The sequence below is a fragment of the Cyprinodon tularosa genome, unplaced genomic scaffold, assembly GCF_016077235.1.
Source record: "Cyprinodon tularosa strain WSP-4 unplaced genomic scaffold, ASM1607723v1 ctg425, whole genome shotgun sequence".
Lineage (NCBI taxonomy): Eukaryota > Metazoa > Chordata > Actinopteri > Cyprinodontiformes > Cyprinodontidae > Cyprinodon > Cyprinodon tularosa.
The window spans coordinates 1,108,352-1,120,527 of NW_024039147.1; the positions used below are offsets into that span (position 1 = coordinate 1,108,352).

Consider the following 12,176-nt stretch of genomic DNA (forward strand, 5'->3'; position numbering starts at 1 on the left):
GTGTCATTTCTGTCCACAGTTGGTGACAAAGTGCCTGCAGACATCAGACTGACTTCTATAAAGTCAACCACTCTGAGGGTGGACCAGTCGATTCTGACAGGTAAAAGCTTTTCAAAACAAGTTTTTTATCTATCCTCATTTTCCTCTTTATCCACTGTGAGTTACTAGTCTCTTTTAATAAAATCTCTTTGTCTAGTCTGGACATGTAGGTGAAGTTAATCGCCCTCTTTGCATATAGTAATCCATTATTCTGAGTCTATATTACAAAAAGTAGAGTGTACTTTGAACAAGGACTGTCCTGCATCCATCTGTGGATGGATAATTTACAGATTAAGAAGGATGTCTGATGTTCAGGAGAAGAAGTGAATCAACTCCTTAAATCTCTCGTCTTGCTCTGCTGCCTTAATTGGTAGCAAATTCCATGGGATATTTTAGTGTTTGAGCTATTTTTCTCCTCTCTTTCCTTCCCCATTCATGGCCATGCCGCCTTTCAAACGCTCCTGGTCTTGTTCTTTTAGAGCTTTACAATTCATGCACAGTTGATTATGTCCAAAAGTGCACACAGACGGTGTGTAAGCAGGCATTAGATAAGGCCATTGAAAGACAGAACCTGGGCAGTATCTGATAGACTTCAGGCTCGCTCGGTCAGCTGCTAAGCCTTTTCCATACATCTACCTAAAATGTCAGCCAGCCACCACTATTACCTCTTCATGCTCTGCTGTGTAGAAACTCACTCCATTTCCTGTTCTCATATCTCCTGTTTCATCATCTTGCAGGAGAGTCCGTATCTGTGATCAAACACACAGATCCGGTGCCAGACCCACGAGCTGTCAACCAGGATAAAAAGAACATGCTCTTTTCTGTGAGTGACTCACTGGATCGTCTCTTTTTCATTTGTATTTGGATACCTGTTGAGCCTTATTCACTTCAGTTTTCTTTTTGCACAATGCTTTCCTCTTTTTTGGTTTTTAATCATGAAGAGGCATACAGGATTTCTAAGAGAATTCATACTGATGGAGCTTTTCCAAAAGTTGGCACTATCCACAAAGGTCCACATATTTTATAAGGATCATGTGAAATATGAAATTAAGGGAACATTAAATGATTTTTAAAAACAATTATATGAATGGGTGTTGTACATTTGTGTTGTACAGTACAGCCCCTTTAAGTTTTTTTTTGTTGTAGAACCCTCTTTGACTACAATTAATGCTGCCAAAATAAAAATTAAAGTATTTGCCTTTTATTTTTCATTAATGGCTCAAACTTCTCCTGATGGGACGAAGGACCTTTTAATATTAACTGTTTGTTACCTGCTTAATTTCATTAGGGTACAAACATCGCCGCAGGTAAGGCTGTAGGTGTGGTGGTGGCCACAGCCGGGAACACTGAGATCGGGAAAATCCGAGATGAGATGGTGGCGACCGAGCAGGAGCGCACGCCCTTGCAGCAGAAACTGGATGAGTTTGGGCAGCAACTATCCAAGGTTTACAGATGTCTACTCTTCTGTCAAGAGTTCTGGTTTAGATCAATGTGTAATAGATAATGGTAACCTATTTGTTTCGTCAAAAATCTTCACCCTGAACAAATGTGCTATTACAGGTCATCTCACTGATCTGCATTGCTGTTTGGATAATCAATATCGGACATTTCAACGACCCTGTCCACGGTGGTTCCTGGATCCGAGGGGCAGTCTATTACTTCAAGATTGCAGTGGCTCTGGCAGTCGCTGCTATTCCAGAGGGTAAGCCTAGTTACAACAACAATTCAACATGCCCAGAAAATGTTTTTGCCCCCTAAGGCGTACAAAAAACATGGAAACATTTATTTAGTTGTACCTGTCAAGGTATGGAAAACTAAAGGAAAACCATCATTTTCTGATTTTCATCAGCTTAAGCTTAATGCTGTTCCCGTCTGTGAATCTGTTGTAACCCGTCTCTAGGTCTGCCTGCTGTCATCACTACCTGCCTGGCTTTGGGAACACGCCGCATGGCCAAGAAGAATGCCATTGTCCGCAGCTTGCCCTCCGTGGAGACCCTTGGCTGTACATCTGTCATCTGTTCTGACAAAACGGGCACTCTGACCACCAATCAGATGTCTGTCTGCAGGGTAAGTGAACAGACATTTCTTGGAAAAGAGAAGACCACATGGAGTTTATAGTTTTACAGCACACCATGATCAAGTGTCTGCTTTACAGGCACCAGTAAATAGAAAAGTTTGGATAGATGCCCAACGGTTCCAGTAGGCTGATCCGTTACATTTCTTTAGGTTTCCAAGTGGGGGGGGTGAGAATCTTTAGGATATATTATGAATGTAAATTAGTTGTTGACATAACATGGCCATATTCAACTCTAAGAGCAGAACATGGACAAAGGCAGACTGTCATGAGACAGTTAAATATAATACTAGCCGTGTCATTTTAGCTATACTGATTTCTGATGGTTATAAAGAAATGACCACAGTGATGGAATGCATTCAGCTGTCGGTTATTTATTTGCTGTTGATGCAACCTTATCTGGAGACACCCTGTCTGCATCAAGCTCCTAGGCAAAAACAAAAAAATTGCAATGCAAAAATTTGCATTTGATAATGAAATATAAACTGTTAAAAAAAGGTGCAAAGTAAGGGTTTATAGCCAAGTTATAAACTGATGGGATTGTTATATTGTCCCCATTAACAAAGATAAACAATGAGTGCAATAATATAGCACCAATAGTTTTAACCATTGTTATGAAATGCTGCTGCTCTTTGCTTAAAGTAGTTTAGCTTAATAACCAAAAGACTCAGTTTACAGTTTTTATTCACTACCTAAAAGAGCTTTTTTAGATGCCAAGGAGGATTTCACCCAGTTTAGGTTTGTCGTGTGAAAGAAGAGCATCTCAGGGTTTTTAGGAAATGTAAGGGCTGTTGTAAATGTGTTTGAGCACAACACTGGGGATGTGTTGCAGGATATGTTTATGTATGAAAGAATCCTTCTGGGATCAGCAGCACTGTGGGAAGTGCGTATTGCTCTGTCTGGATGACCCATTACAAATATTAATGTATTAGAGTGGAAACATAGAAAATTAGATGGTTTCTTTTCCACCATCCAGAGTTCTAGGCATAAATATCTTGTCTATTATGTCGGGTACTGCCTATCTGAGCGTACGGCTCTCCTTTTCCATGCCTCTATGTTTTAGGATGCGTATTTTCTACCGCCGCCCCTCCACTCAAACAGAATTCTGATCAGTACGCAGTAGTTAGTCAGCAGCAAAAACCAGTTGAGTTGCGTAACTGACCTTGTGTCTCTTTCTGCTTTGCCTGGATATCTACATCTTTCTGTAGTTTGAGTGCTGACATAATGCCTGCACATCATTTTAAATGGACATTTTACTTTTCATTTGAAGAGGGAAATATGTTCCCTTGGGTTTAAGAGCAGATGCTGAGTACAATTTTGAATGTAGTTATTAATAACTACTCATTTGACTGCTGGATGAGAAACTGCAGCTTGAAGTTCAGCATATTCTTAAAATTGGCAGAAGCTGTGATGATAGTATTAAGTGATTATATTTAAGTGAAGTTTGCATTGAAGGTTATTACACTCTGCTACTCTGGGTATGATCCAACGATTCAAACCATAAGGTTAGAATTAAATTGCTTCCAAATAGTGGATTAAATCTTCCACTTTGTGTTCCTGAACTTAAACTCCAACATAGAAGATTGTGCCTCGGTTGTTTTAAGATGACATTTATAGAACTGACCCACCACAGTGTTCTTTGTATGCTTTGGATTATAACCTATTCACTGTTGTAACAGGCTGCCACCTGCTGGATTAAAGACAGAATAATGTTGCCTTCCATTTTTTTTATCTAAAAACTGAGCATTGATACATTAGATATGTTTCTTTGACTCTGACTTTTCAAGCAGTTTTTAAATATATTTTTAATGTTTTTTATACATTTTAGATGTTTATTATCGATAAAGCAGAAGGGGAGCACTGCACATTAAAGGAATTCACTGTTACCGGCTCCACATACGCCCCAGAGGGAGAAGTGTGAGTATTCAATGCTTTAAAATGTCTTCTAAGCTCAAATAAATGATTTTACAGCTAAAATATCAAGATCATACATGTAGAAATGTGTTGAGGAACTCTGCGAGAACCATTAAACCAGTAATATGCATCGATCTTTTCACTTCTCTTGTGTTTTAGCTTTCACAATGGTAAACCAGTAAAATGCTCCCAGTATGATGGCTTGGTTGAGCTGGCCACTATCTGTGCTCTATGCAATGACTCATCACTGGACTATAATGAGGTTTGTGGTGTAAAGTCTTTCTCTTGGACATTGTACTTGTTTCTGTTTCAGTCATTAATATGTTTTTTTTTTTATGTTTAGACAAAAGGTGTATATGAGAAGGTGGGAGAGGCCACAGAGACTGCTCTGACATGTCTGGTGGAGAAGATGAACGTGCTTGATACGGACATTAAAAGCTTGTCCAAAGTGGAGCGAGCCAATGCCTGCAACTCTGTATGTAACCTTTAACACTTTAAAGCAAACAATAAAGTCTTAAAATGATATATAAATGTTCATGTCTGTTTCCATTCATCATAGGTGATCAAGCAGCTCATGAAGAAGGAATTTACTCTGGAGTTTTCCAGAGACAGGAAGTCTATGTCTGTATACTGCACTCCAAATAAAATGAGGTCTCCTTTAGGCAAGATGTTTGTTAAGGTAAAAGAAAACTCTATCTGTAAGAGAGCAGAGTTTAGACAAAAAGATTTTTCCTCATTAACTGTCAAAAGATGCATCTATTCATGTCTCTGTGCAGCCATCCGTCAATTTATACACTTGTCCTTATTTGTCCATGCATCCCTTCATCTATTTCTCATTGGTCTGTCTCTTTAGCTGCTCGACCAGTCACCCCACCTCCACATTTTCATCACGCAATCTTTCAGTCCATTTGTCCACAATTCATCGTCTTCTCTCTTACTGTAATCTCCATCCCAACAGTATTGTCAGTCCATCCATTTTCATTATCTTATATCCATTTGTCCCTCTGCTCGTCTGTTATCTCTTCATCTGGTTTTCCACCAGGCCTCCATGATCTTTTTTCACTCTGTCAGTTTCCCACCCATTCCATCCTTTTAGTTTGTTACTTATCCAGGTTCACATTTTAAGTCTGACCATAATCAGCCTTAAAATCAAATCTTCTTCTTTTAACACTCCTCAAAACGGTGGTTAAAAAAGGCTATATTCTGGAATTGTTTGGGAAAACTCAGTCTAAAATGTGTAAGGATCTGCAGATGGACATCTTATGTCTTTTGATATCTCCTGCCCATTTCATCATCTTAACCATCTTTGCTTATAGGGTGCCCCAGAGGGAGTTATTGACAGGTGCACACACGTCCGTGTGGGCAGCAGCAAGGTGCCCATGACCCCTGCTATCAAGGAAAAGATCATGTCTGTGATTAGAGAGTATGGGACTGGCAGAGACACTCTGCGCTGTCTGGCTCTGGCAACGCGAGATAACCCTGCAAACAAAGAGAGCCTTGTATTGGAGGATTCCTCTCGCTTTGTGGAATATGAGGTGAGAGCCTGGGGAGTAGGATAAGCTGTGCCTCATAGTTGGACCTGTTTTTTAACTTCTATAGTCTGTATTTCTTTTTGTTCTCAGACTGATCTAACATTTGTGGGCTGTGTTGGCATGCTGGATCCTCCCAGAGCAGAAGTAGCAGCTTCTATTAGGCTTTGTCGTCTTGCTGGCATCAGAGTAATTATGATCACTGGAGACAACAAGGGTAAATTACACAAATCACAAAACTGGAGAGACTAAAATGTTTAAATGTTCAAGTCTGAAGTAGTAAATGCTGTGTGTGCAAATATTGTAGGTACGGCAGTGGCTATTTGCAGACGTATTGGCATTTTTGGAGAAGATGACGATGTTTCCAGCATGGCTTTCACTGGCAGAGAGTTTGATGATCTCTCACCTGCTGCGCAAAGGGATGCTGTGGTCAAGGCTCGCTGCTTTGCTCGTGTTGAACCCGCGCACAAGTCCAAGATTGTCGAGTATCTGCAGTCCTATGATGAGATTACGGCTATGGTATTAAAGAGCGCCTCAAAGTCACAGCAGTAGCAGTTACAGGAAATATGTTTTGCTGACCGGCTTTGTTTTGGGTTTAGACTGGCGACGGTGTGAACGATGCTCCTGCTCTGAAGAAGGCCGAGATCGGCATTGCCATGGGCTCAGGAACGGCTGTGGCTAAAACTGCCTCAGAGATGGTGCTGGCTGATGACAACTTTGCCACCATCGTAGCTGCGGTGGAGGAAGGCAGAGCCATTTACAACAACATGAAGCAGTTCATCAGATACCTCATATCCTCTAATGTTGGGGAGGTTGTCTGGTAAGGAGAGCTGGTTTGATATTCCCTATTAAATAATCCTAATTCTAGATATAAATATGTTTTACCATAAATGTTCTCCTTCTTGACCATTATTCTTCATGTGGTTGCAGTATTTTCTTGACAGCAGCTCTGGGATTCCCTGAGGCTCTCATCCCCGTCCAGCTGCTCTGGGTCAACCTGGTTACTGATGGGCTGCCTGCCACTGCTTTAGGATTCAACCCACCCGACTTGGATATTATGAGCAAACCTCCACGGAATGCCAGGGAGCCCCTCATCTCCGGATGGCTTTTCTTCAGATACCTTGCCATTGGGTGTAAGTTAGGACAATGCAAATGACTATGCTATGTAATCTTCTTAAAAAAATACAAACACCACATTAAATAAAGAAACCTGCATGTTATTGCATGTTTCATTTTAATAGTTTTGTCTCTTTAATAGGTTATGTTGGAGCTGCTACAGTTGGTGCTGCTGCTTGGTGGTTTGTTGCTGCTGAGGATGGACCAAGGATCACCTTTTACCAGCTGGTAGGTGTTAACCTCTGACATTACCATTTGCCTCGTGTTTACTTAATGCAACTTTGCCATCAGCTCCAGACTCTGATCTCTCATCATCTCTCATATCTTACAGAGTCATTTCCTGCAATGTGGCCCTGAAAATCCAGACTACCAGGGTGTGGACTGTAAGGTGTTTGAGTCCCCTTACCCCATGACTATGGCCCTGTCGGTACTGGTTACTATCGAAATGTGCAACGCCCTCAACAGGTTGGTTTTACACATATTTCATTGTTACCCCTCGAAAAGCATGTTTCTTACAACTTTCAATGTTATAATAAGACAAAATGCTGAAAACTTGAAGGTTATAAATATTTTTGCAAGGTGACATGTTGATGCAGGAGGACAGAACAACTTTTGAAGGCAAAGAAAAGTTTATTAGCGACCATTTAATGAACACCTCCGCCTGTTCTCCACAGTGTGTCAGAGAACCAGTCGCTGCTGCGGATGCCTCCTTGGGAGAATGTGTGGCTGCTGGGTGCCATCTGCCTCTCCATGTCCCTTCACTTCCTCATCCTCTATGTGGAGCCTCTTCCAGTAGGACATAGTTCATTATATAGTTGTAGTGTTGTAGTTTATAAACCCTCGCAATGGAAGCTTAACTTCTTCTTTTATATCACAGATCATCTTCCAGATTACACCTCTCAATCTGACCCAGTGGTTAATGGTGCTGAAGATCTCGCTGCCCGTCATCCTGCTTGACGAGTTCCTCAAGTTTGCCTCCAGGAACTACCTGGAACGCGGCAGAGAGCTGGAGAGGCCCGCCAGCTCCAAAGGCTGCTCCCTGTTTGCATGTATGGAGGGCATCTCCTGGCCATTTGTGGCCATCTCCCTCCCTCTGGTCCTCTGGATCTACAGCTCTGACACTAACCTGGCTGATATGTTCATGTCTTGACTGACTTTAGCACAACCATAACTTTTTTTTTTCCATTCCTCCCCCAACCCTCACCCACTGCCATCACTTCTCCTTGTGCATCTCTCTGCCTTCCTAATTGTCCATAGCTACCGCACGCGCGTGTGTGCGTTTGTAGAGTTAGTTGTGTGTGATTGTGTGAATGTGTGAGCTTGAGTGCATGAGAAGAACCAACTGTAAATCATGAAACGCAACAAATAATATAAAGAGTTAACATTTAAGTTGCCTGTTTGAGTTGGGAATGGCTGAGGCTTGAAGTGACTCCCATAGCTTTGGACTTTGTTGCTGGTTTAAAAGAAAAAAATAGTTGTGCCAGTTTTTTTTTTTGTCATGTTGCCTTGCAGGTATGTTTTAATTATTAGGATCTGCATTCTGTCCCATGTCACTACTCATATAATTTTGTTTAGGTTCCTGTTCTTCGGAACACAAATTGAAGATATCAAATCAGTTGATCTGTACAGAGATTGAACACTATTTTATGCATTTTTTTTAATGGCTTTGTAAATTGTTTAACCAGTGTGGCTTAGAGATACCGCCTTGATTTATTTTTTGTTTACCATTGTGTCTTTAGTATAAATTCAAAACTGTCTGAGAGGACAAGCTCCATTTGGCAGACAAGAAACAAGGGAAAGGTTTGGGATGCTCGGCTTAAAGAAACAGCAAAACAAAACAGGGAAACAAAAAAGTGCTGCATGTCCTGTGACCATGCATGAATTATACCCAGTTTCATTTCTAATTTAAGATGTGTATGTCCCCCTCCATTATTAAAGCATAAACAGCTTTGTGTAATCATTTTTTTTTTTTAATATTGATTAAAATTAAGTCATTTTTTTCTGCACTGGGCAGAGCACAGCTACCTCAATATGATGAAAAAAATGCTTTTTTTTTTTTTTTTTTTTGCTCATCTCGAGATGATTCCCTCAACACGTCTTGTTAAAAGATAACATCTGAGGTGTGCCCCCTACCTTCTTGTGCAGAAAACGTAAAAACATCTTCCTTCCCCTTTAACGTTTTTTTTTAAAGTTGTGTCTTGTTTGTATTGATTGTGACATTCTTTAACTTAATTTACTTTAGCGACAGAGCTGGGTGCTGTTTGTTGTTACCATCTCCGTAGTGTTTGATTCAAAGGACAGTACAAAATAAAATACTAAAACAAGTGATCCAAATGAACATTGATTGCAGATCAAAACCCCAAATGTGTTGTCGTTTTTTTTTTTATTCTACACAAGAAATACACTCATATCACCCTTTGAATCAAGTGTTGTCTGTCTTCATTTATGTTTGATGCTGTTTTATAATTTCCAGTGTTCTTGTGTGTATATATTAGCATAATTTAAGAAACTTCAAAGCTTTAGGTTTTCAGACTCGAGAGTAGAAACGTTTGACCATTAACTTGAATTTGTGGATATTTTCCGAACTAAAGCATGTTTTTAGGTAGAAGCCTGTTTGTTCTCACTGCCTGTTTGCCCTAACAAAGGTGTGCTTCTTTTTCTTTAAATGCCTTCCATTGGCTCTCCTATCACTAGAGTGAGTATCCATTTCTTATATCCACCATATACTGAGCCTAAAAATTAACTTACTCCTCAACCTCTTCCATATTTAGTCAATTCCAACTACAAACTTTGCTGTATTTTATGTGAAAGACAAACACCAAGTACATAAATATTAAGTGGGAGGAACATGGACTCAATAGCTTTTTATACAACTTAATTTGTTACAATGATAGCAATAAATCTGTCCCTCTTTAAAATTGGTTTCTGTGGTTCAATTTTCCACTATTTTTACTAAATCTTAGTTGGATTTAGTTGCAAACTTTCACTAAATCGTTCTTATTTATATGCTTCGGTTTATGCGATTCAGTTTACTTTGTTTTTAACCGCCATTGATCAACCGTCTTGTTCCTGCTGCAGACAATTAGTTACATTTTGTCTTACATAATTTGTGCTGTGAATTGCTGAAGTCCATCCATCTTCACCATGCGCTTCTCGGCGGATTCTGATTGTATGCAGTTGTGCTAAACTATATTTCTGGAAAATGGTCTAATTAGTGCTCCTTTAGTTGTTAAAAGCTTGGGGTCCATAACCCCAAACTCTAAGGCAGAACAGCTGTAATACTGTTTCAAATAAAACAAGTTTTCAGTGGTAACTGAATACAAATACAGGCCAAAAAAACTGTCCACTGTAACAATGTTCTGCTTTGTTAGTGTCTCTCATCACAAAATTACACCAAAGTTTGTGCCTTGAATGTGACTAAATATGTGAAGGGTTTAAGGTGTATAAGACCCTTTAAAGGCGCTGTACATTAAAACAATCCCTTATTGAAACATTTCAGCATTTTCTTTCATTTAGATGCAATAATTTTGCAGATATATCTTCATATGTGAATATACATATGCAAGAGAAGTAATCATGGCATCATTCACCACATCTCACCTTAGTGAACGTCACCGTGTGCTGTACTGTTCACCTCTGACACTTGCTTAAATATATACAGTAAACCTCAAATATACATTTTGCATATATGTATATATATACTTTTTTATTTTTTAGGTTTGCTCTCTGATGATGTTTCTGCTTTCCTCCTAGGTCGGTTTTCATAAAAACTTGGCAATCAGAGCAGAATGAGAGGTTGGAGAATCCTCTTGCCACTAGGTGTGTGCTCACTGCTTATACGCATAATTTTGCTCACTGCAGACACCGTGACGACCAGCAGCATACATACACACGAGTAATAAGGTGTTTTCTAAATGTGTACAATTATCCTGCTAGTTGCCCCCAATCCCCCTCCCACAGTATAACGCAAACAGTGGCACACAACTCTGTATATGCTAATGTAGGACATTGATCCAGCTATATGTGCAGGGATGTCCTCAAAACATCCCCTCCTGAATCCTCCTTGCATGAAAATCTTCCATAAGTAGCTCGTCAGTCGCATAAGATCAGTTTTGCAGAAGAAAAAATTGTGTTGAATGGTCTTAGCTGTACATCAGTGTACAAAAAACATTCATGCATGCTTTTCAGCTGTATGTAGGCTTTACAAATTTGTATTTATAGATTCTAATGTATAATATACTCAAAATGACATGAGAGTTTTAAGAAGGAAAAAGAAAAGTTGTAAAATCACTTTTTATTGTAATGGTTTTGGGTCATTTGCACAATGTTGGACATGGATAAATGATTCATGCTGAACTTGACTGTGCTTAACTTTAGCTTTTGTTTTTTTTTTTAAATAGCATTTTGTTTTTTAACTTATTTTTATCACATCACCTAATGTGAGAGTATCGCTCACTCTGCCAGTTAACTCCATAATTAGCCGTTAGAGAGTTTAGGTTAACAGACTGTCGCTCATTTCTCAGTGAAACCTGCAATACAGCTCCTTTTAATTTTTCTTATGCCTTGACATTCCTATAATTATGTATCTTTATCAACTGGTGTAAAACTGTGATTTAATGTGAGGGACCCTGTATGGTCATCTCCTGACACCCGGTTGGAAAAAAAAAAAACGATATAACCATATGTAAACGTCAATCATTGCTGAAGGCTGATAATGATTGTACAGTACATACATTACTGAGGTTGTTGTTTCAGGTAAATAAAATAATTTAGTATTTCATTCGTCTCTGTTTTGTTTTTTTCATACAGGTAAAGCCAAAATAAGATAAACTAATATATTGTGGCATCCATGATAAAGATTCGTAAAAGACCTCAGATTCTTTTTTGGAAGTAGAATACCTCTTACTGAAAGGTATTAGAATGAAATGTATTTATTTTACGTGTATACATTAGGGCTGCAGCCTGCAACTAACAATTATTTTGCAAATTAATCTGTCAATTAAGGCAAAATGTTCCTTAAAGAAGACATTTTGCAAAATTTTAACAAACGAAAACGAAGCTTTTCCACTTGAGTTCTGGGTGGAGCATTTTGACGGATGAAATTTTTTTTTATCTTGAATGCAAAAATGTTTGCAAATTTTTTTATTTATTACAATTTTGGCATAATTGCTGCTCAAGGTTGGTTACTCTGACAGCTAAAGGCATGTTTTAGAGTCCCTACACTCCAGTTAACAATCCATTACTTAATTTGTTGATGATTATTTCAATAATTGATTAATCACAATCACATTAAATGTTTCAGCCCTAATAGACATTACAGCTGGATGCTATTTTCCATCCTACCGTTACAGTCAGACAGATTTGGTATTTAAGTGGAACTGTGTGAGCCTAGGTAATTTGAGATCTGGGTTTGCTAATAAATGGAATTTTTCCTCACACTGAAGAAATATTTACAGGTATGTATTGTGTAAGGTTTAAGAGGTTTCAATGGGATGCATTTATTT

At 39.1% G+C, this 12,176-nt stretch overlaps 1 protein-coding gene across 1 annotated transcript in view; it reads left to right on the plus strand.

The window, feature by feature from the left end:
* atp2a2b (ATPase sarcoplasmic/endoplasmic reticulum Ca2+ transporting 2b) overlaps positions 1-11,406 on the plus strand; it is a 34,157-nt gene extending 22,751 nt beyond the window's left edge. The window contains exons 6-24 of the mRNA XM_038299335.1: positions 20-100; positions 777-862; positions 1,328-1,483; positions 1,600-1,741; positions 1,940-2,106; positions 3,942-4,030; positions 4,187-4,289; positions 4,371-4,502; positions 4,587-4,706; positions 5,344-5,562; positions 5,650-5,773; positions 5,864-6,075; positions 6,156-6,376; positions 6,487-6,689; positions 6,815-6,900; positions 7,004-7,137; positions 7,347-7,464; positions 7,550-9,367; positions 10,426-11,406. Of these exons, the coding sequence (XP_038155263.1) occupies positions 20-100; positions 777-862; positions 1,328-1,483; positions 1,600-1,741; positions 1,940-2,106; positions 3,942-4,030; positions 4,187-4,289; positions 4,371-4,502; positions 4,587-4,706; positions 5,344-5,562; positions 5,650-5,773; positions 5,864-6,075; positions 6,156-6,376; positions 6,487-6,689; positions 6,815-6,900; positions 7,004-7,137; positions 7,347-7,464; positions 7,550-7,822 (2,666 nt within the window). The 3' untranslated portion in view covers positions 7,823-9,367; positions 10,426-11,406. The remainder of the gene's footprint in view (positions 1-19; positions 101-776; positions 863-1,327; positions 1,484-1,599; positions 1,742-1,939; positions 2,107-3,941; positions 4,031-4,186; positions 4,290-4,370; positions 4,503-4,586; positions 4,707-5,343; positions 5,563-5,649; positions 5,774-5,863; positions 6,076-6,155; positions 6,377-6,486; positions 6,690-6,814; positions 6,901-7,003; positions 7,138-7,346; positions 7,465-7,549; positions 9,368-10,425) is intronic.
* Positions 11,407-12,176: the final 770 nt, after the last annotated feature.